The 21,788-nt window shown below is 35.0% G+C and overlaps 1 protein-coding gene across 10 annotated transcripts in view; it reads right to left on the minus strand.

Moving 5' to 3' along the window:
* Nucleotides 1-21,788, minus strand: part of NBEA (neurobeachin) — a 453,154-nt gene that overhangs the window by 23,741 nt on the left and 407,625 nt on the right. For all 10 annotated transcript variants that reach the window (XM_039696621.1, XM_039696630.1, XM_039696627.1 and 7 more), the window contains one exon: nucleotides 20,452-20,619. In XM_039696621.1, the coding sequence (XP_039552555.1) occupies nucleotides 20,452-20,619 (168 nt within the window). The remainder of the gene's footprint in view (nucleotides 1-20,451; nucleotides 20,620-21,788) is intronic.

A 21,788-nucleotide genomic window follows, 5' to 3' on the forward strand; every position in this document is an offset into this window, starting at 1 on the left:
GAGAGGTCAACACACTGTGTGACAATGCAGGCATATCCCAAGTCAGCCATGAAAAAAGTCCAGAAAATTCACCCGGTGCTCTCCTCCCAGGCTGCAGACTCATCCAAGTGTTAGTATTTTGTAGACAAGCTTTGCTTCTCGTTTCAAGCATGCTTCAGTTAACCAAGTAACCATTCTCATCTCCAGTCACTGGCATTATATGTGAAAATGTTAACCTGTGAGGACATGCAGCTCAGGTCTTGAGAGAGCTTTTGGGATTTTTGCACTAAAAGAACATATATACCTTAATAAAGTCCTTTGTAAGGAGGAAAGTATGAGGGTCTCTAATAAAATAAGCCTCTGGAATCTTAAATGGGGGAAAGAAAAGAAAACTGAGAAATAAAATTTATGTATTAAATATAATAATAAAAAAGTTACTATTTCAACAGCATTAGTAGGTGAAAACAAAAAAATGCCAGAGAAGAACCTCGTCAGGCACAGTAAGACTAATGTAGAAATCCTTCCAATTTGCATTCATTCACTGAATATTTATTTTATCCTTAATTTTACTGCATTTTTTCATGGGCTTTCAGGCTTCATGGGTTAGAAATGAAAACTCTGCAATTTAAACACAATCTTTAGCACAAGTGTAATTTCAGACTAAATCTTATTCTAATATTCTAATAAATCTTATTCTACTAATTCAATAGGTAATAGAATACAGTACATATACTGAAATACCTCTGCTACTCAAAGAGTTCATTCAAACAAAAATATATCTAAGATATATTCTTAAAAATTTTGACAAAAAATTTTTACTTGTAGAAACAATGCTGTTAGAGAATACTCCTTATTTTTCAGACAGGTATTATTTTATTTGACCTTGTAAAATCAAGAATAAAGCATTCATAGAAAACTAAACTGTCAGATTTTGAAATGCACAGTGCATTATGTACCTATATATATACCGTAGCCTGAACTACTGACCCTTAATATTTTTCTTGTGGGCTTTATGAATTTTTCATTGGCTACACAGAATTAACATGAAATCCCACCAAAAACATTACTATCTTGGTAAATTTTGCTGTTTCCTTCAGACATAAAACAGTGAGAAGCACCATAAATGCTTCAGGATACAGAAGAATCCTTTTAAGGTACATATTTTTTCATTCCCACAAGCCAACCTGTGCTTTCCTCCACTTCACGGCATAAATGTAAGAACAGATGTCAGAGAGAGATTTCCTAACAGGTCACTGATGTCCGCCAATCTTAATGCCCTAGACTGACAGGTATATAATGGAATACCACAAACAAACATTTGCTGAAAAAGAAACTTAATGCAAAGTCCAGCCAAGCAGCTGAAGGACAAAGGCTTGTAGCCCCAGCACATTTGATGCTGTAATTATATCTGTACAGGTGATTTCTTGTTTGTTGACTAATCCAGAGCGAACTTCAGCCTCCAAGGCACAGGCTGCTTCTTGGGAACTTGTGAGCATCTCAGGTTTTATTAACATCATTTAATGGTGAATTAATTTAAATCACAGATGACTTTTATAAAAAAACCAACACATTTGTGTGGGCATATGTGTATATGTGTGTATATGTCCATACAACAGCTATCTATATGTGCCATACAAGCAGTATCTCTTTACACAATGTGTAAATACCCTCACTCATGCAGACATATTTTTATACAGGAATACAAAATTCACTTCAAGTCACATAAATATAGTATTTTCTATTGCTTCAGAACTGATTTACCAGAAGGGAAAGGAATCATACTTGTTTGTGAATTTCATTTTCAAAATTGCAAATGTTAATATCAAAAATATCAGTATATATCAGTGATAATATATATTCCTACATATATCTGTTGGTATTTTCAGAAAATTAATTTCCATTTTTTTCAAATAATTATCAAGGTTAATTTAATTCTAATTTTTGGAAGAATTCTGTGTTGAAATAGGAGTGTGAATTGTATTTGGCAGCAATAATGAAAAAAACCCAGATCTTCCTCTCCTACCCTTTAGAGTGATCCCTTAAATGATACTTATGTTCTCTCACAGGAGCACTGAAATGAATTATTAATTTTTTTCAATGCAGTCCAGTTCTAATTTACACATTTACTTTCATGTTGTTCTGTCTTGGCAAATTCTGATTGCTTGTCTGTAAATTCTGCACAAATAGATATTGCTGGCTTTTCCTCTCAGTTCAAGTAGATTTATAGAGGCAATAGAGGAGGAGAAAGAGAAGCAGGATACAATAACAAACTCACATGAATTTTTCAGATTGTGAGGAATGGACACTCAAAATGTAATGAGCAAAAGCAGCTGTTATTTTACAGCTGAAGATGTGCTGGTAAATGCTCACATAATCTATGATCCCATAATTTTACAACATTTAAGTTAATGTCAAGTCCTTTTGCAACCAGAGCAAATACGGAGCCAAGACCTTGATATTCAGGGAATACTGAATATTTTTGCTGGCTTGCATTTACAAGGCAATTGCCTGTCCCCCACGCCATGGATAATAATGTTATCCTTTTCAGTCAAAATGCCATTTGTAAAACTGACACCTCTTAGAAGCATTAAAGAAACTGAACCATGTTGATTAAAAAATACCCATAACACTCAGCTACTGCTCTGAGACTGCAGTCTGCACAACAGCACTGCTGTGCACAGCTACAGCTGGTATTGCTCTCTGGAGCTCACAGTACTCACAAAGGACAGAAAAACCTCGCCAGAACGTAACACACAAGATAAACATAAGCATGCAGAGATAAAGTGACTGGCCCAAGGGTATTCCTAACGCTGCCTCCTATCAGATAACTTGACACAAAATGAAAAGCAGGTACAAAACAGATCTGTGAATAATAATGTAATACATTGATTTGTTTACAAGAGAACTCTGGCTGTATCTAAAGCTAATCTGAAAACTGGTAAATGTACACCACAGTTTTTCTTGAGCTGTAAATCATCAAACTTTAGATTTATTTCATGGTCCTAAACATTTCATTCTAACCATTCTATTCCTTTTCTTCCATCAGATCTTGAGTATTGTGTGCCAAGTGCAGCACCACTCCCTGAGACACACATTCTAGTCAATTTAATACAAATTTTAATAAAATCAAGTTTATTCTCATTTCACCTTCAAATGGCCTTCATGCAGAATGAATATAAGCTTGGAATTCAGTGGCTGCCGGATGTAAAGCTTTCAGAACAGCAAAATGGCAATTATATTAGTTTTCTCTTCCTCAATAAGGTGTTGCAGAAAAGCTATTTAGTGAGCTGATTTGAGAATCCCTACTGTTTTTAATACACATAAAATGAGATTTGTACTCCAGACACTTCAGGGAGTATCTGTTAGGATATGATCATGTATTCAGAAAAATAAAATGACTCTTAGCATATTATTTGATAATAATAGGTCAGAATGAGGAAAAAGAATCTGCAAACTTGCTGGCAATTCCAAGTTTAAAATTAGTCAATCTCACACAAGGTAATTTATACACTCAAACAAAACACGATCACATAAGACTTAATAATGGTCATTTAAAAGTAATATAAATACATATCTATTATATATTTGCATACATTTTGTTCAATAAATCAATATATCAGACAACCAAATCTTATAAATAATACAATGATCAATATCCTCAACGTTTATGCAGGAGAGGAGAGGAGAGGAGAGGAGAGGAGAGGAGAGGAGAGGAGAGGAGAGGAGAGATTCTTTTCTGTTAAAAGGGACCACAGCAATCACGCTGTTCAACACCTGACTGCTGACCAAAAGCTAAAGCATGCTGTTAAGGGCACCGTCCAAAAGGCTCTTAAGCACTTATGGAATTAGGGCATCAGCTGTGTCTCTAGGAAGCCTGTTCCAGTGGCTGATCAATCTCTCAGTAAGAAAATGCTTCCTATTGTCCCATCCATTCATTCAGCTTTGAACTATGCACATGTTCTATCACTGTATTCCAAGGAGAAGAAGCCACGTTCTTCTTGAGGAAGCCCTGCTGAATTCATGTCCACAGAAGGGTTTTCCCACCAGGCTGGCTCCACCAGGAGCTGCAGACCCCAACAGTGACTGAGCTCTGCCAGCTGCACTCCTGGACCACTCAGCTTCTGTGGTTTGGGAGCCAATTCACACACTCCAAAGCTGCTCTGCAGCTTGAATGAAAGCATGGCAAATAGGGGTGGTTGGCATATTCATTTCAGAAGCACAGTCCTAATCTAAATGCCAATACTAGAACTGACTTGTGAAACATCACAGAAATTAAGGTTTTGTTTGCTTGCTGACACACCTTTGCAAAAACGGTAAGCCATGAAGCAGTTTAATTTTAACATACTTTTTCTCTAAAAAGGTTCTTTAGAAATGCAGATAAAATCACCAAGGAAGATATTAACAGTCTGTTTCATTTGTAAAATCCCCTTTGCTGAGAGAGATGCTTGGTGATTTGCCTCACATAAGAAACATAAAAGCGTGAGCACTTTTACTATAAATCATGAAGTGAAGAAATAAATTCCTGAAAATCAGACTGCACTGCAGATAGACAATATTTTTATTCTTATGTAAAGTACTCTTGTTTTATTAATTTTCACTGATTACCACAATGATCAGTAAACTTTCTAAGTTTTTTTCCTTTCTCTATGTATTTTATTACTTTTTATTTTTTTAAACATGTTCAGGCTTCTTACTACTAATTCCCATAATCCTGATGTGTTTTATTCCTTGCTCTTATGCTCTAATTTAGCTTTGAAATTTTTCTATAATCTATTTTCCCCTGTGCATGGGGACTGAGTCCAATGAAGAATGAAAATCTGTAGGCATTTGAGAAATATGCACCAAAACAATAGTCATCCAACACTGCCATTCCTGAAAGTTTATTTCATTTTTGCATCCAAGTAAACATAGGAATCCTTTATGTACTCTCCCTCCTGTGCAGCCAGCACACTCAACAGCCCCCAAGCACTGTCTTCTTCAGAGCAAATAAGATTGACAGCCCTTTGGTGGGTAACATAAACAGCTTGAAGTGTTTTTGTTTTGTACAAGTGTGTGAGATATTGCTTTTTTCTTTGTATCTACAGATGTTAAGCAGCACCAGTATCTTCACAATTTTTGATAAGTTGATTAAGAGTATTGAATTCCATTTTATTACTGTATATTTGGGGGAAAGAAGTGCTATAGTTTAAACACAAGCAATGACTCAAGTGCTCTGGAGGCTTCGATACAGTCAGTTATTTAATCAGGATACTCAAGGGACTGAAAGATGGGCACTGAAATGGATTTTCTCCACAGGTCACTACTTTATTAATTTAACAATGGAGAAGGGGCATCCTTAAGCTCGTTCCCCTCACAGGAGGTATCTCACTGGATCCTGTGTGCAATTAAATGGCTTCCCAGCAGAACACCAACAGCTCAAAGCTGACCTTCAGCTTCCTCCCAGAGCTCTCCACCCCTGAACTTCTTCTTCATGTGAAAGGAGAGAGTGCTATGAAAGGAATGAGAATGTGAAAGGTAAGATCACCTATTCTCTTTACAGGCATGAGTCACATTGGGGATCTTGTCTGTCTCAGGGAGTGCTGCCTACTGCCTCTCACATTTACCTCATGAAGCTACTAATTGTGATATCTACTTCTCCCCTCTTCCACCTTTATATCTCCCTCTCATCCTTGGCCCTGGTACTCCAATATGACTCTCATGACCAAAAAAATATTTTAAACACTCCCAGCTTCAGTAAGCATTTGATTAATGGACTGCAAGTGGGAAATAAATTCAATACATCTCACAAACGAAAACAGAGACGATGAAGCAAAAATACCATAAAGGCAAATATCCTGCAGGCAGGACAGGTTTAGCTAAAAGTGTTCCCTACTCTTTCATGCATTCTCTCACTAGTAAAGTTCACACTTGCCTGACTACAAATGCTTCCATTCCCCTGAAAATTGTGGAGAATTTCCTTAGGCTGAAAAGGGCTGATAAAAGGAATTAAGTGCTCCCCTCCCTTCCTGACTATACCAGAAGGAAAAGAAAAATCCTATAATTTTTCTCATTCTTGTCCATTCCAACTCTGCCCAAAACAAAGGAATTTAGTACTGATACAACAAAATTCTCCCATTAAATTACACTAAAACCTAAAAAAATATGCTTTACTCTTAAGGAAAAAGATTTTACTCCAAATTCCTCTGACAAGGTCTGCGTTGTTATTGGGGCTTCTCAGGCCACACTGCTCATTTAATCACATTCTTTTTACAGCTCCGATAACTTTTTGAAATGTGAGTCTTTTTCCCAATCCATGACAAACAATTCCACTGCCTTTTCTTCCATGCTGTTTGCCTGTATACCAAGGCAAGTAGGAAGCATCCCTTTGCTCATAGAATTCAGGCTGTGCAAAACCTTAAACATATCCCAGAACTGAAGAAAGTAATATATTTCTTTATAATTTTGTTTACAAATACATTCAAGATTATTTTTCTCTTTTTCCTTTTTTTCTTTTTTTTTTTTTTCTTTTTTGTATAGTCTATCCTAGACTTGAGTATTTCAGCTGGAATGTACCTACAACAATCATCTTGTCCAACTGACAGACTACTTCAGGGCTGACCAAAAGATAAAGAACATTGTTAAGGGCATAATACAAATATCTCTTAAACACTGAGAGGCTTCAGGTATTGGCCACCTCTCTAGGAAGTCTGTTCCAGTGGCTGGCACACTCAGAAAATAGAAGCTGTTAAGTATAGAATTCCCCTGGCACAGCTTTGGACCATTTTCCTGTGTCCCAGAATATCAGAGGGAAGAGCTCAGCATCTCCCTCTCCACTCCCCCTCCTCAGGTAGCTTTGGAAAGTAATGAGGTCATCCACCATATAAAAAACATTTATTATAATCATTTCATGCCACTATTGTCTTCAGTTGAACCACTGTATTTCTTATGTACATGTTTGTAATTATTTCTGTCCCATATAGATTAGTAACATTTACTGGAATTCTTGTGTTCATTGATGTCATGCCAAATGAAATCATTGCTCTGTCATCATTCTTCAAAATCTGTATTAAGTTTGTGAAACAAAATGTTGTTTTCTTTGATCATTAAGTCACTGAGCACAAAGATTAAAAATATTTTACTGCTAAATTAATTTCTAAGGGATATAATAGCATGATTCAATAATTTATCAAATATGTAACTCAATGACGTACAGTTAAGGTTTTGAAACCTAAGCAATCAGGATTTTTTATTTTTAGATACTGAAAATTGCCTTTAAATCATTTATCAATAAGCACCTAATGAGCAACCTCAGAAACAAGGATTCCTCTCAATTTGAAAAACAATTTCATTTTTTCCAAAGACATTCATTAATTTCTTTTAAAACATTTTTTTTAATTTTTTGATTATAAATATTTAATGTGACTGTCTGAAATAATTTCTTATCACCTAAACTCTACCTATATAAGGAAACTCTTCCATATCCTCTCCATTATTTAGACACCAACCCTGATGGTCAGATTCAAAAAGCTAAATGGGCAAAAGCTCTATGTGATTTGTTGGTTGAGAGGCAAGTCTAGATGATCTTTCCCATCTGGTATTTAGGTCTGTGGAACAAACTTCTTTTTGACATCTTGAGTCTGCAATGCAAATTACTAAAATATACACCTGCAACATGGAATTTCCCTTTGATACTACTCTTTTGTGTTACTGCTTTATAGGATGGTAATCAAAGCACTGCAACATACAAAATTGCAGATGTGTCTTTGTTTGTATTTGCAAACCAAACCAAACCAGATGCATTTCCTCAAAAAATGTGACTCCCATTGTATAACTCCTGTTACTGAGAAAAAGTCCTTACTCTTAGGCCTTAGCAAGATCTGACTCTGAACATCTTGCTCAGAGTGAACATGACATTCAGTTCATCTGCCCAAACTGTTGCTTTCTTCTTGAGTTTGCAGTCCTGCTTTAAAGTTTCAGGAAATTCAAGCTCTTCTTGTTACTTATACTTAGAAGCTATTCTTGCCCGCATCTGTCTTCTTTAAAAAAAAATTCTACCATTCCAGTCTTAGCTTTTACATATTTCTTGTCATTCCTACTCAGGAGTCTTTGCTTTTAAGCCAAGTGTTTCCATTATGTCATCCTTTAACTAATTTATTTTTCTCTTTTGCATATGAAATACAAGACAGGATGATGAAATCTTAATTCATATTTTTAGATCTTTGGGATTGTTGTCTGTTGGGTTTTATTTTTTTAATCAGAGGAAACTCATGAAACACACATTGCTTTTTAAAAAGGCTCCTGGGATTCTAAGTGCACTACCTCCAACAATGGTTATTTCTAGAGCACAGACAAATTTGTTACATTTTCTTGAGTAAGAGATAAAAAGTCTTCTGAATTTTTAAATACAGGTTCTCTTCTCACTGGAACCACTACAGATTTTCAAAGTCTACAAAACATAAACTAAAAGAATTTTTTTTTTTTAAAAGAAAACTCTAATTATCATCCTCTGGTTGGCAATCACTAAAATTTACAGGCATTTAAAAAAAAAATACAAAACTACTGCTTCTGTCTGGGATGCTACAATTGTTTCCACATGTGAAAGGCAGTACGTTACAGCAAAAAAGACTGAAGTTCCAGCTGTGCCAGGCCAAAAATTGCCAGTAGTACTTTTCAATACACCATCAACTGCATTTAGAAGTCTGCTAAATTTTACAAGTCACAAGTACGTAAAATACAGGCTCCACTTTTGTTTAGAGATGTTTAACTATTTTATCCTATGCAATATCTCAATTAATTCACTAGTTAAAAAATAAGTCCCAAAGGTCAAGAATGAAAAAATCCCATGAAGTTTTGGGAAGGTCGCAAATATAATTTCTCTACACTAACCACACCAAGAGCTGTCTGTTCCTATGGTAATTCCCTCATTTCTATGAGGCTCCCTTTCTAACCCTTTCTCTCCCTCTTTCTCCTCCTCAACAAAAGCTCCAAATGTCTATTCTATTCTTTTCCTCTCTTTATTGTTCATTTTTCTTATCCTGCTCCCTTCCTCAACAAGACAGGAGTTCTGTAAATGGCCACCTTTCCACACAATTCCATTTCTCTCCTTCATCCCTCATTATTATTTCTTTTCAGACAGAGAGGCTTCTCAGCCTGACCTCTCCAGTTAAACTCCACGGCACATGCAAGGCTTTAATCTGGACAAAAATTTGATACTGCTTTTTATTCTAATATTTAAAACAAATTTTAAAAAGATCTTAAACTCACACATCACTGATCCATGATCATTTATACTGACCAGAATGCTGAGCTGAAAGCAGAACCTGGTTATTCTGTGGAAATGAAGACAGTGTTATTACACATTCATAGTACTACAGTAATTAAGCTCCAGATCCTGTGCAGGAATAACAAAGCTACAAAAAGAGAGAAGGCACCTATGAACAATTTCTTGTTATTTTCCTCTCCACTGAGGCAGAAGAAAGAAACTTCTACTGTTCATGAAGATCTCCTGGGGAAAAATATATGAAGCAAACTGCAGTCTGGACAAAACAGCAAAACTCATCATCTTTGTCTGTATTCTACAGCCTGGTCTGGAAAGAAGAAGCATTCAGCCTAACCTCCACTCACAGCTCTCAACAGGCCAATGCAGCAAGTAAAAAAAAACTTTGGTATTTTTGTAAAAATTCTGGGATTGAATAATTCTGAAGGATCCCTGACTTTCAAGATGGATGTCTATTTCATGAGCCATGAATGGTGACAGAAGCAGAAAGAGTTTGGATTGCAGCTTCCTGCACAACTGCCAGAAAAAAAGGAAAAGCTAACCAGGATGAGAATAAAATACAAGCACCCTAGACTTGTAAAATCCTTGGGGAGTGATTGGGATTGAAGCCAAGGAAGTAGTATTGGGCTATTTCCCATGGTTTTCAAAGATGCTTATGTCATCCAAATAGTGTACTGCCTCTTACACACTGCAAAATTTTACTCTGTAAAGATAGAAGACAAAATTGTTTTGTGACCTCATCAGGTTCAATTCAATTCATTAGCTCTCATTTTTTATTTTGTTTAAGACACTGTATGTTTTTAATTATTATTTTCAGGAGCACAGAGTCCTTTAAGCATAGGCATCCTATTAATAAATAGGCAACAGTAATATCAGTAAGAATTTTTACTGAAACTTTGAAACTTCATCTATTTTTTCCAACTATTTTTTTATGACTAAGAGCTTTCACAGTGCATGCTTACAGATTATTTTAACCATGCTTTTCATTTTAACAGCTAAATTGTGAGCCTCTAAGAATTAAACAATTTTTTAAAAAAGCAATAAATGCATGGAAAGTTTCTGCAATGACAAGCCTAATCTGGGAGGGAATAATTTTTTAAAGAACAAAAATACCTTAGTAATTCCACCTTTTCCAAGATTTTTCTGTCCATCAACTGAATTTATCCTTTTTGTAAGAAAAAGTCCCAAATGTTTTCCTTACTCTTCTTCCACTTCAGTTACATTTCCCTCCTCTATACTCTCCTCCTTTTGTCCTAGGAAATGCACATATGTTTGCATTCTATTCTGTAAAGCTACTACACATTTTGTGTCACCTCCAGACAAATCTGGCAATATAAGAAATAAATAAAGGACTGCAAGTATTTAGGACAATATTTAATTTTTGTGACTTGGGCTCAATTACATGCAGCTGGTTTTGGTTGTAGGAACTGTAGCAAATTATGCTTGCTGTATAGCAATCTATACATGGCAGATGCTCAGGACACCTACTGACCAAAGATTTTAAACCCATTGACTTTTGTATTGTTAAATCACCAAAGCATCAACTACTCAGACAGGGTCTTAATGAAGAGCTCCAGAGACCAGGTTGTCTGGAAAAATTTTCATCCACAATGTATCAATTAAAAAAGCCCCCCAAACCCAAATTCTATATTAATTTTTCAGAAATTAAATTTTTAAAAATATATTCCTGAATTAAAACAGAAAAAAAACCACTGTAACATAGAATGGAAGCTAATGAAGTCAAGAGAGGCACAGATTAATGCAGTTTACTACAAGCAGTTGTTTTCATGTTATGCTTGAAGCTATCACTATAATGAAACATAACAAAATAAAAGTAGAGGTGAAAAAAGCTACAATTTTTCCATCTTCCCACATTGTACATTCTTCCTAAAATCCATTTTCACAGTGTTTGTTCATTCTCGTATAAGGTGATCCATTTAATCAGGCTTCTACAATATCTCTTATGAGATGTGTACAGTCAAATTATAGCCTATAGACCTCTGGAAATTTCTGCAATTATGTCTACACTTTTGTATCTGAATTTGACCCTGTAAGTGCTAATTAATCTGGCACCAGACCTAACAATATCCCTATATACATTGGCGTGAGCAACTCTTCCTGTTCCTGCCTTTCTGCCACACATTTGCTTTGACTCTTATTTTCTGTCAAGCATCCTGTCCCTAAGTCAGTCTTCTACTCTCATCACTAGGATGCCCTTCCCTGAGCTCTCTGAGATCTTTTTGGTAAAGCCACACAGAAAATAACACACCAAGAGGAAGTTCAACCAAAACTTGAAAGAATGGGGCTCTATTAGGGACTGTTCATACCCTGCAGTAATTTTGCCAGTAGCTGACAAGAATTCCGATAATCATAAGCAAGTAGTCCTTTGAACTGCTGGGACACTGACATCTTTTATGTAGAAGTAAATAAATGAAGGTATAAGATTAAGTATAGAGAATATAATTGTTGTGGAAAATGGATGTTATTAATACCTCAAATAATGAGTGACCTTTGCTGCCAGAAGAATGACTTACACATGTTTCAGTGTAGAACATACATATCATATTTATTTCTACTTATTTTTACAATTAAGAACTTCCCTTCAGGAGAACAAAAAAGAAAATGAGGAAAACAGGGAAGCAAAGAGCAGAACAGGCCTTCTGAAATCTGGGCTGTAATAAAAGAGGAAAGGGTACTTAATCATCAAAGAATGCATTTTAGCTGTGATGTTTTTTCTTCTGGTTTATTATTGAAATAAAACATGATGACTGAAGACTTTTTTAATGCTTGGAAAGCAGAACAGGCTCAGAAAACCACACTATCTAGTATGTGTATTTTGTTCTTGTTTTATAAACATAAAACTATACAAAATGAAAAATGTGACTTCATGTTCTACTTCTGCTTTGACAAAAAGAAATATCAAATCCCTTGAATAAAATCTTTTCCTGTTAATGAAATAAAACAAAGTGAAGAATGTGGCAATATAACATTAGTGGTTTCATTTTTCATCTGAACAGAAAGTAAACGCAAGCTTATTTCTTTGCTCTCATCTCTGTCCTTCTATCACAAATCATCTGTCTTGTTCCCACCTTAAGAAGGTGCACTGAAATTTTGAAAACCCATACTCTTTACTACAAATTGTGCTTATGATGAGGCTCCAGCCATCTGCCAACCTTCAATTTATCCTCTGCTGGACATAAGATCTACTTCAGAGAACAGAGAAACCTTCAAAACTCACATCTGAAAAAGGATTGATGGGGAAGTAGGTAAAATGTACGTACTGAAAGGTGTCATGTATAGTATTCATCAGGTTTCAGTGTATATTAGAATTTCAGTTTTGGAACAAGGGTATACTGTTACATTCAAAATAAATGTTCTCAGTTATTTGTAGGGTTTAGTTTATAAAGAAATAATTTTGTTTGGATTATTTCCCAGAACACATTCTTCAAAACTTCACTTTGTTCTTGACATTAATTGAAAACAATAATATAGATATACTGTATACAGGCTTCAAAATGGCATTAAAGAGGCACATTATCAATATGTTTAAAACATTTAGAAAGCTCAGCTTTGCATCTTTCTAAGTGAATGACTAGATACTTAGACTGAGTAATATCTGTTCCAATAAACTACTCTGTGGGAAATGTTTTGAATAATGGTTAATTTATGCTGAGGTAATGACAGCATAATACAACTGAAATCTGTGCTAATAGGAAAAAAGAAGCCCCTTCCAGCTATTTCTGTTACAATTGGCTGCAGTTATTTTCACATCTCTCTCCCCTGCATAAAATATTACTTTAAGTGTATGTGAAAATGCTTGTTGCTAATTTTAAAAATCAATAATTGGTACCTGTCATCCATATGGAGAAAAACAAAAAAACCCCCAGACAATAAGGAAGAAATTTTCTTGCACAAGACCTATATTTTATATATTTCTGCAATAAAAGAAAGCAATTGTGGTTAATGTTCTTTCCATATCAGCAAAACATTAAACAGTTTGGGTAAGTCTCCAGGGCTTGAAATGCACATGGAATTTCTAATGTAGATGAGAATGAGAAAAACAATTTATTCCAAATAATACTTCAGGTAGGTTGAAGTATTAGAAGAAATTTTTCTGGAATATGGGTTATTTACTAATTCACTGCAGTATTCCTTTGATGAATGAATGACCTGAAATATGTAATAAATAGGCTGATTCAAGTCTCATCAGCTTAATAAGTTACCATCAGCTCTTCCATTTGAATGGTTGGTGGAAAGCTGATGGTGCTCTTTGAGTGGCAGTGCTTAGCTCTGCCTGGTTAAAGAGCATTTTAATCACAAATACCACTAATGATAAACAAATCCCAAACCTTCTAGTAGGCCATTTTGGACAAAAACCCCACCTGCACGCCACAAACAAATGCCACTTGTTTTACTTTAAGAGACTGTGTCTTTTCTTGATTCTGAAAAGGTTCTGAAATCCCAAAAACATGCAACAGCATGATCCAGGAATGGTCATGAATTCAGATCATCACGGATTCTTTGAAATACTGACTATCTCTTATCTATAATACATTCATTAACTGGAGATATCATGATCAATCATTGATCTAGCTGTGGATAATTGTTTTAAGCAATGGTAGAAGGGCATTTTTAAACTTGAGTCCTATGGATCAGAATATGATTTTTGACTTCATGTCATAAATGGCTTGTATTACTTAGGGTAGGCCCTCCCAAAAGTAATTTCATAGTCAAATTGGATGCATAATTAAAATGTTTTGGTAATTCTGAAGAAAACACCTTCTGAAAGCCCTTTTCTCTAAACAACAAGCATATGGAAGTGCACACATTAATATCCAAGTAGAAGCCTATACATTGGGCAATTACTGTGTGGTAACTGACCTCATGCAATTTATATTAATTCCTTATTGAATATTCTGATTTAATAGAATCTATCTTTTCCTATATTTTGTGTCTTCTGAAGGAATCTTTACCTACAGAAATAAATATCTTACCCTCAAAAGGTCCCTGTGTTTTGCTTCTTGATCTACAGAGAGTTATCATAACAAAGTGACAGCAATATTAAAACTCTCCCTTTTCCCTTTAAAGAATGATAGAGTGCTCTGAAACTCACCAGAAAGACATACAAATCATTATATTACATCCATACATGCTCCCGGAGTGAAACATTCAAAAAATCCATTACTATTCTGTTGATAATCCCTTAATGCAATAAAACTCACAGGCCAAATGTAGTACCAAAAAATCAACGGTTTTTTTCCCCAAACCAGTATAATTTGGGAAAAAAAATCCTTGCTCTGTGTGTCTAGGAAAAACATTGTTTGAGATGAAGAAGAAGTAGATTTCTTGACAAAAATCAATAGAATACAATACATATTTCTTAAGGAATAGAGCTCTTAGCATACAGGAAAAGAATTTCTACTTTGATGGCAGTTTTTACTTGAATTCTTTCACTTAACTTTGAAAAAAGCAGATATTGATACTATATGCAGCTTCCAACTAATTTCACCACTATCCATATTCATGCTTAAACAGGACTGCTCCTAGAAAGGAAGCAAAGACCATTCCTTGTATGGAGGCAATTAAATACAAGTGAACATATAAGTGGCCAGTGCTGTGGGTACAATTCAATCAAGCAGATCTATGGGGGTGGTTTTGATATTCTTGTCACATCAAAGAAACAGCTCCCAGAAGAAAAAGATCTTAACAAGTTAAAAATGAAATCAGAATAAATATTAATAACTCTGAGAGAAAGGAAGAACAAGCACTTGGTGGCAAGGGCTGGCACTACCTTGGAAGTGTTATATAGTGTTATTAGAATAGTGTGTTAATTTTTTCCTCATAAATTTGCCAGGTTCAGTCACCAGGGAAGGGCTAGCACTCCAGCTCCCTTTGTTAAAGATATATCTATCTTGCTGAGTCTTGACAGCCCTATCATGTCAGCCCTCTGTAGTAGCAAAAAGTGTTTCAGCAAGAAGAGGGGGGCGAAAAGAAAGGAGAGAAAAAAAAAGTGAAAACTGATGTGATCTACTCTGCTTCCTGTGGGCATATTTCACTATAGCAGATCCAGAGGGATGCTTTGTTATTCCTGTCAGATCAAAGAAAGAGATAACAGAAGAAAATATAAGAGGAAAAATATAACCCAGAAATGAGGGTAGCTGAAAAGCACTGCAAGACTACTGCATCATTATGACTTTTCAAATTATTTAAATATGCTAAATATCAAGTCATCACCAAAGAAATAAATATTGCATAGGCCATATGCTCTGTTAGCTGCCAGAAAAACTGTCCTACTAGGATTAGTTTACGGGCACAACAACTGCCTGTCAAACACTAGCAATTTTAATCATTTTTCAATTTGCTGTGTGCGTTTCAAGTATGCTCAGGTATCTTGACAGGTGCTCAGGAAAAATATCTGAGCCCACTAGGTTCACACTGCCTTGCTTTACTACATCCTTGCAATAACTCCTGCTGGACTGGGGGGATGCAAGCATATGGTGAAGATGCAGCAGTCACAGGAAAGTCATTGTACTGCACTGCTAAGTTGGATTTGCAGCTCAGCACAAGGATGATACAAAGCTAGCCTTAAGTCCAAAGCAAACCAAAAGCTGAAACAATTTTTCAAAATATTTCTAATCATAAACAAGGTGAAAGTGTACAAAAAGGAAAAAAACAGAGATATGGCTATGATTAAAAAAAAAAAAAAAAAACAAACAAAAAAAACCCCAACCCAATTAAAACCCCCAAACAGTACTTTTCTGCGAGTTATATGTGCTTTCAGTACTACAGGTGATTAGTCTTTTATGAACTAAGCTGTCCACTTAATTATTTTGTGTTTCATCTACAAAGCATTAAATAAAGGTAGCAATAAATAAAAATAATTTTGTCTCATATATTGCATTTTCCAATGACCAGTATGGCTGTATTGTTTCCTTTCAGCCACAACACTTCATGTCATACAAGTTCCTAACATGAAAAGAACTACAACTCAATGCATTTTTGAGTGCCTTCATTTTCAGGTGTTTGGAGAAAAAAGGGGCTCCTAAAATTTACAGATATTATGGGAGAAACTAAGGGAGGAACTATATTTTACCAAAGAAGTGGAGGCATAACATCAAAGCACTATAAATAAACCATATTTCCTATATTGTTCTTTATATATTAGCATTCTCAGCATCAATTCCCTGAAGTCAGCCAAGTCTGTCTAGTGGAAAAGGATTTGGATTATGATGTAAACTAACAGTAAAGACAATTCCAAATAACATCTAATGTCCAATATAACTACTGTTTACATATTAAAAAGAGATACAGGCTTTGTACCGGGGATGTTCTGTCATGTTTCTCCACAGGAGAAGACTGTCATGGTAAAGTTCATTATCAATTACTGCCTTACAACTACAAGATGAGTTAAGCTGTCATAATTTTCTCAGCCAGAAATCCTGTGCTGTCAAAGAATGTCAATTTTTAATCTGACAAAAGGAAGAAAATTATCTGTTATTCTGACCTCTAATTTCTTGACATTTTAATGCTGTAATTGCTGTGGTTAGTGCTGCAACCATTATTCCACCTGTCAAGTAAGAATGAATCAATATCCTTAAGCTGTTCAAGTTTTAGCTTCCACCTCACTGCTTTTACTTTAAAAAAAGGTTGAAGTGGAAGAAAAAAAAGAAAGAAAGAAGGATGTTCCTGGAAAATGTTTATTTTATTTTGTTACACATTGTTTTCCTCCTCATTACAATATGAAAATCTTTTTGCAATATGTGACTAAGAGAGCATTACAGCTGATAGAACTGGACAATTTACCAATTTCTAATCATAAGAGATTGAAACAATGAAATTCAATTTTATACTTTTATTCCATGAGGCATGTAAATCAAGACTTTCCTCTTGCCCTTGTAACAGCTTGAGGTAAATTATTGCGACCAATTACTTTTTGGTCAGTGGTATCAGAAATTATGAAGTTGTTTGAAAAAATCAAATTGACTATGTTGAAATGAAACCAGTTTATTTTACCCATCCAGCGCAGATCTTAAGTTGTTAAAGAGGCATTCCAGGGGCAGATGTGTGTGATTTCATAGAGTGAAGTAAAGTAAAACTTAATGCTATCCCAGTATTATGGTTTCTATCAGTAGGAATTTTCTATATAGAAAATGAAGAAAAAGTCAGATGGAAAATCTGCTATTCAATAGATCCGCAAAGAACAATAACACAGGATGGTTATTTTTCCAATGCTAAACAGTAGAGATTTCTTGGAGAGCTCCCAAAGCATATGAGAAAGATGTAAAGAATGGCAGGGATCAGTTGTTCCACTGCTGAATATTTTTCTGTAGATAGATGACTACAGAAGTAACTTTAATATTCTTCACAGAAAGCAAAGAACATATTTTTTAGTGGTTAAGTGAGGTGCTTAAGAAAAGGGTGAAAGTGAAAGGGCCAAGGTACACTATAAACAGGTCACAGGGCTCCACCTTTTGAAATTACATCTTTCAATCAGCTCAGACATAAATGGGAAGATATTTTTTATTTGGAGACTTATTTCACTGGATAGATTCACCTGGGACTCAGTTCAATATGAAATTAGTTATGGCCACAGTTACTGCCATACATGAGCCTACTGGTGTCATAATGGCTGCTGCCAATAAGGTTGTGTTGGTTGGTTTATTTTACAGCCATGTATTAAGAACATTCACCATCTTCTGTGACACAGGACCACAACATTTTGTTTTATTTACAAAATAAACATCATGAGCACTTGGGTACTGAGAGATGCATTTTCCTGTATAACTTCATGGTGCAATTAATTCTAAATTGCAGTGTTTCTAAATTAAAAGGACAGATACCACCACTTGCCACTGTAAAATAGGATAAACAATTTTTTTTACTATTTTAAAGGTGCTAGTGTTCTTATCCTTAATTCCTGTATTTACAAGGGGCCTTAAGAGGCTTTTAAAATATCTTTTTGCTTTTAATTAATTTTCTGTAATATTTACCAAAAGCTAGAATAAAGTCAAACAAACCCAAACAAGCACAAACTGAACAACAACAAAAAAGCAGAAACTCCATCATATATACTCACAACAGAAATGTGACCATCAAATACATGGTCCTCTATATCATCAATGTGTTAAATGTTTTATCATTGGCCAGAGAATGTGCACTAGTTTCATAAACAGATTCCAGAAAAACAGAAAGCAGGTCTAAATTTATCTCTATTTAAACATGTACTGTAAATTCTGATTAAAAATAAATTAAAAGTATTTTTAAAGTTTATTATGACAAACAAAAAAATCAACAATCCTGAGATCTCTTTGAAGTAAAAGCATACTATTTTTAAATGGATGCATATGACTTTATTATCTATGTATGACAAAAATAAGGAGGATTTATTTTTTTCTGTTAAATTTCTCTTCTCATTGTTATCAATGAAATTTATGTACAAATCTAACTGGTTGCAATGAAGATTAAGTTGTGCTTTTAGAAATTTACAGTGTAAATTGCCTAAGAAGATGTTTATATGTTATTGATTTAGAGGGCATGGGTTAGATGTACAAGTGAGTGAACAAAAACATCTCCATGAATTTTCTTAAATTTCTGATGACAAGATATGCAAGCAAGTAGAGCCCCAGGAGAGCTGAAGAGTCTCATCATGTCATAATATGTTAGATAAGGTGCACAGACAGACAGACAGACCTCAATCCTACAAGCTGCCCTGTGGGAGTAGACCCTAAAAGTCAAGACATAGGAGTCTGCCCATGCAGATCAGGACCCTAAGCCATGCAAATCCCTTGTATTCATGGTGCTGGACACCTGCTTTATACTTTAAAAAGCATTGCTTCTTCTTATGTCTAGAAGAGAATTACTCTTCTAATGCTCAAAGTTTTAAATCCAGAGAATTACTATGTAGATGTCAAGATAATATATTTGAGGCAGGGGGAGTCAAAGCAATTGTGGTCAGTCTTAAAGCTAAGTAAATATTAATTGTTTCGAAAGTCTAAGCATTACACAGTGAATGTAGAGAAAAATCAGTTCTAGGAAGCCGAGGGTCTGAATGGATTTTTAGTTTTGCTCCTAAAAAAATCACCAAATGTAGCAGAATGCAGCAATGCATTGGTAAAAAAAAAACAACCAAATGAACAAACAAACAAACAAATAAAAAAACCACACAAACCCCAAAAAACCCAAACCAAACCAAAAACCAAACCGAATTAAAAAAAAAAAAAAAACACACCAAGAAACCTCCATGACAAAACTCAGTAGTTAGCTGAATGAATGCTTTCTGGAATCTACTTCTTTCTGAAATCTGTAGATTTCTCTCTGCAAGATTGGAAACAAACAAACAAACAAACAAAACCCCATTGCCTGGCAGTGTTCATTATTCCTGTTTTGCATACAGCAGATGGCAGCTATCTGGGGGAATGGAAGATTGTGTGTAGAGCTTCATCACAGCAGTACTCATCTAGCAGCTGTTGCTTCCTCACACTTTCCACCAAATTTCAATTATTTTAGCCAACAAATGAATGTTGCTAGAAAATCATCATGCAAATTAATAGGTACTAGAAAACCATCATGAAAATTATTAGTCTTAGTGAAAACAAATACAGTCACTGGAAGGAAATGTACAAGGATATCTAGAACAATTTTCTTTTAAAATTTACTGATTAATTTAAAACACTCACTTATATATATTCCAAAAGTATATTTCATTCATATGCATATGTAAACATATGTACTTGAACGCACAACAAATAGAAAGCATTTTCTTTAACAGTTTGATTCTACTTTACGTGAGTAAAAGTAATTTAAATATTTGCAGCAGACACTCTAGAAAATACATTCTTTTTCAGACACATTCTCACCAACATCATCTGACTGTAAAGGTTAGATTTTTTTTTCCTCTACATCTACAATGTAGGTTTTTTTTCCAGTTTTTCAGTTCTACTAAGTGAACTTAATACAAGTAAATTATAAAATGTAGCAGACACTATATTAAAGAATATACATTACATATAATTTCCTACACCATAAATGAATATTAAATCTATTAGGTCCATTTGTTTCATTGCTAGTTTATCCACACTTGCTTCTGAAATCACCTGAAGCCTAAATTCTGAATCAAGTCAAATGCATCCATTTTGTTTGGCAGTGAAAGATGGAAAAAGTACCATTTCTTGTGAGATGACAGCAGTTTTTAGCATGAAGTGACAGTAAACACCTACCTCCCTGAGGACAGGATCAGTGATACTGTCCAGGTTCACAGAGCCTTCATATGTTAGGTAGTGGAAAACGTTGAGTGCACGCACAGCTTCTGGTCCTCGTTGCTTGTAGCCAAATATAAGGTCAATCCACTGATGAAGCTGACATGATACAAACTCGCTTTCCAGGGCCTGCAAGTGAAATTCAGGATTAGGAAGTAACTAAGAAAACATAGCGGCAACATTACATTTTCTCTTCAGGTTTATTTGATATATTTGAGATCTTTCAAACATTAAAAAAATTTAACTTATTCTATTGAAAGAAGCAGTAAAAAGATATTCTCTTTTTCCTTCACCTTTATATCATGCTAATTTTCTTCTCAGCTACTGAGTTTCTCCTAGCTGCAAGTATTTTAATAATTTCTGGGCTTTTCAAGTAGTTTTTTACAATGAGACTGTAAAAAAGCAGTCTTCCAACTCATTTTCCAACTAGTTAAAATTAGTTTTAAACCTAAAATGGAGATTCCTCCAGTGTTTTTATCACAGTGCCACTACTCAGCACAAACACTTCCCAGCTAGGACAGAGCTTCATGTGTTTCTGAGGAAATTTCACATTTTACAAGCTGATAAACTTTGGAAAAAATTATTCATTTTGTTCATTTACATCAAAAGGAGGCTGCTTCAGAACTAATCATCAGGCACAGCAGTACCATGCCATGCCCTGTTTACTGGCAGCAGCCCCCTCCTCACCACCCCACAAGCAGGACTAGACTCAGACAAGGCAAACCATGCCTGGGTCATCATGCAACCATTCCTCAGAGATTTTCCCTGTAATGCTCCTCATGGAAGAGGAACTCTCTGTGCTTTGGTGGAAAACTGGACCTTTTTCTGTCAAAACCAGTGACTATTTTCTCTGATGAAAATGGATGGGAAGGCTCAGGCTTAAGAGCTGACCCATAGCTCAGTTTTCAAGGGCTTAAGTTCAGCATACCATAAAAAGCTATAAAGAAATGTTGCAGACAACCATACAAAATTTTGTTGTTTCCTTTTCAAAATCAGAAGCCATCATATGCATAATGCAATATTATTATAATAGCATTAACATTGCTTAATATTAAATACTATTAAACTAATACTATTTAGTTTCAAAGCATGCCTCCCAACAAATAATTTTAAAATGTCTTATCCTTAATTATATTGTACTGTGCATGTGCAACATGATACAGTCAGCAACTACGTCATTCCATATAATCTTTTCTATAGGACTTTTACATCAGTTAGAGTGGAGGATGCAAGGATAAAATTAAGTATGCCACAGCAACAACCATTTCCTTACATTTAATTGCTCAATTTTTAATGTT

Source organism: Passer montanus, unplaced genomic scaffold, assembly GCF_014805655.1.
Source record: "Passer montanus isolate IOZ18808 unplaced genomic scaffold, ASM1480565v1 scaffold99, whole genome shotgun sequence".
NCBI classification, from domain to species: domain Eukaryota; kingdom Metazoa; phylum Chordata; class Aves; order Passeriformes; family Passeridae; genus Passer; species Passer montanus.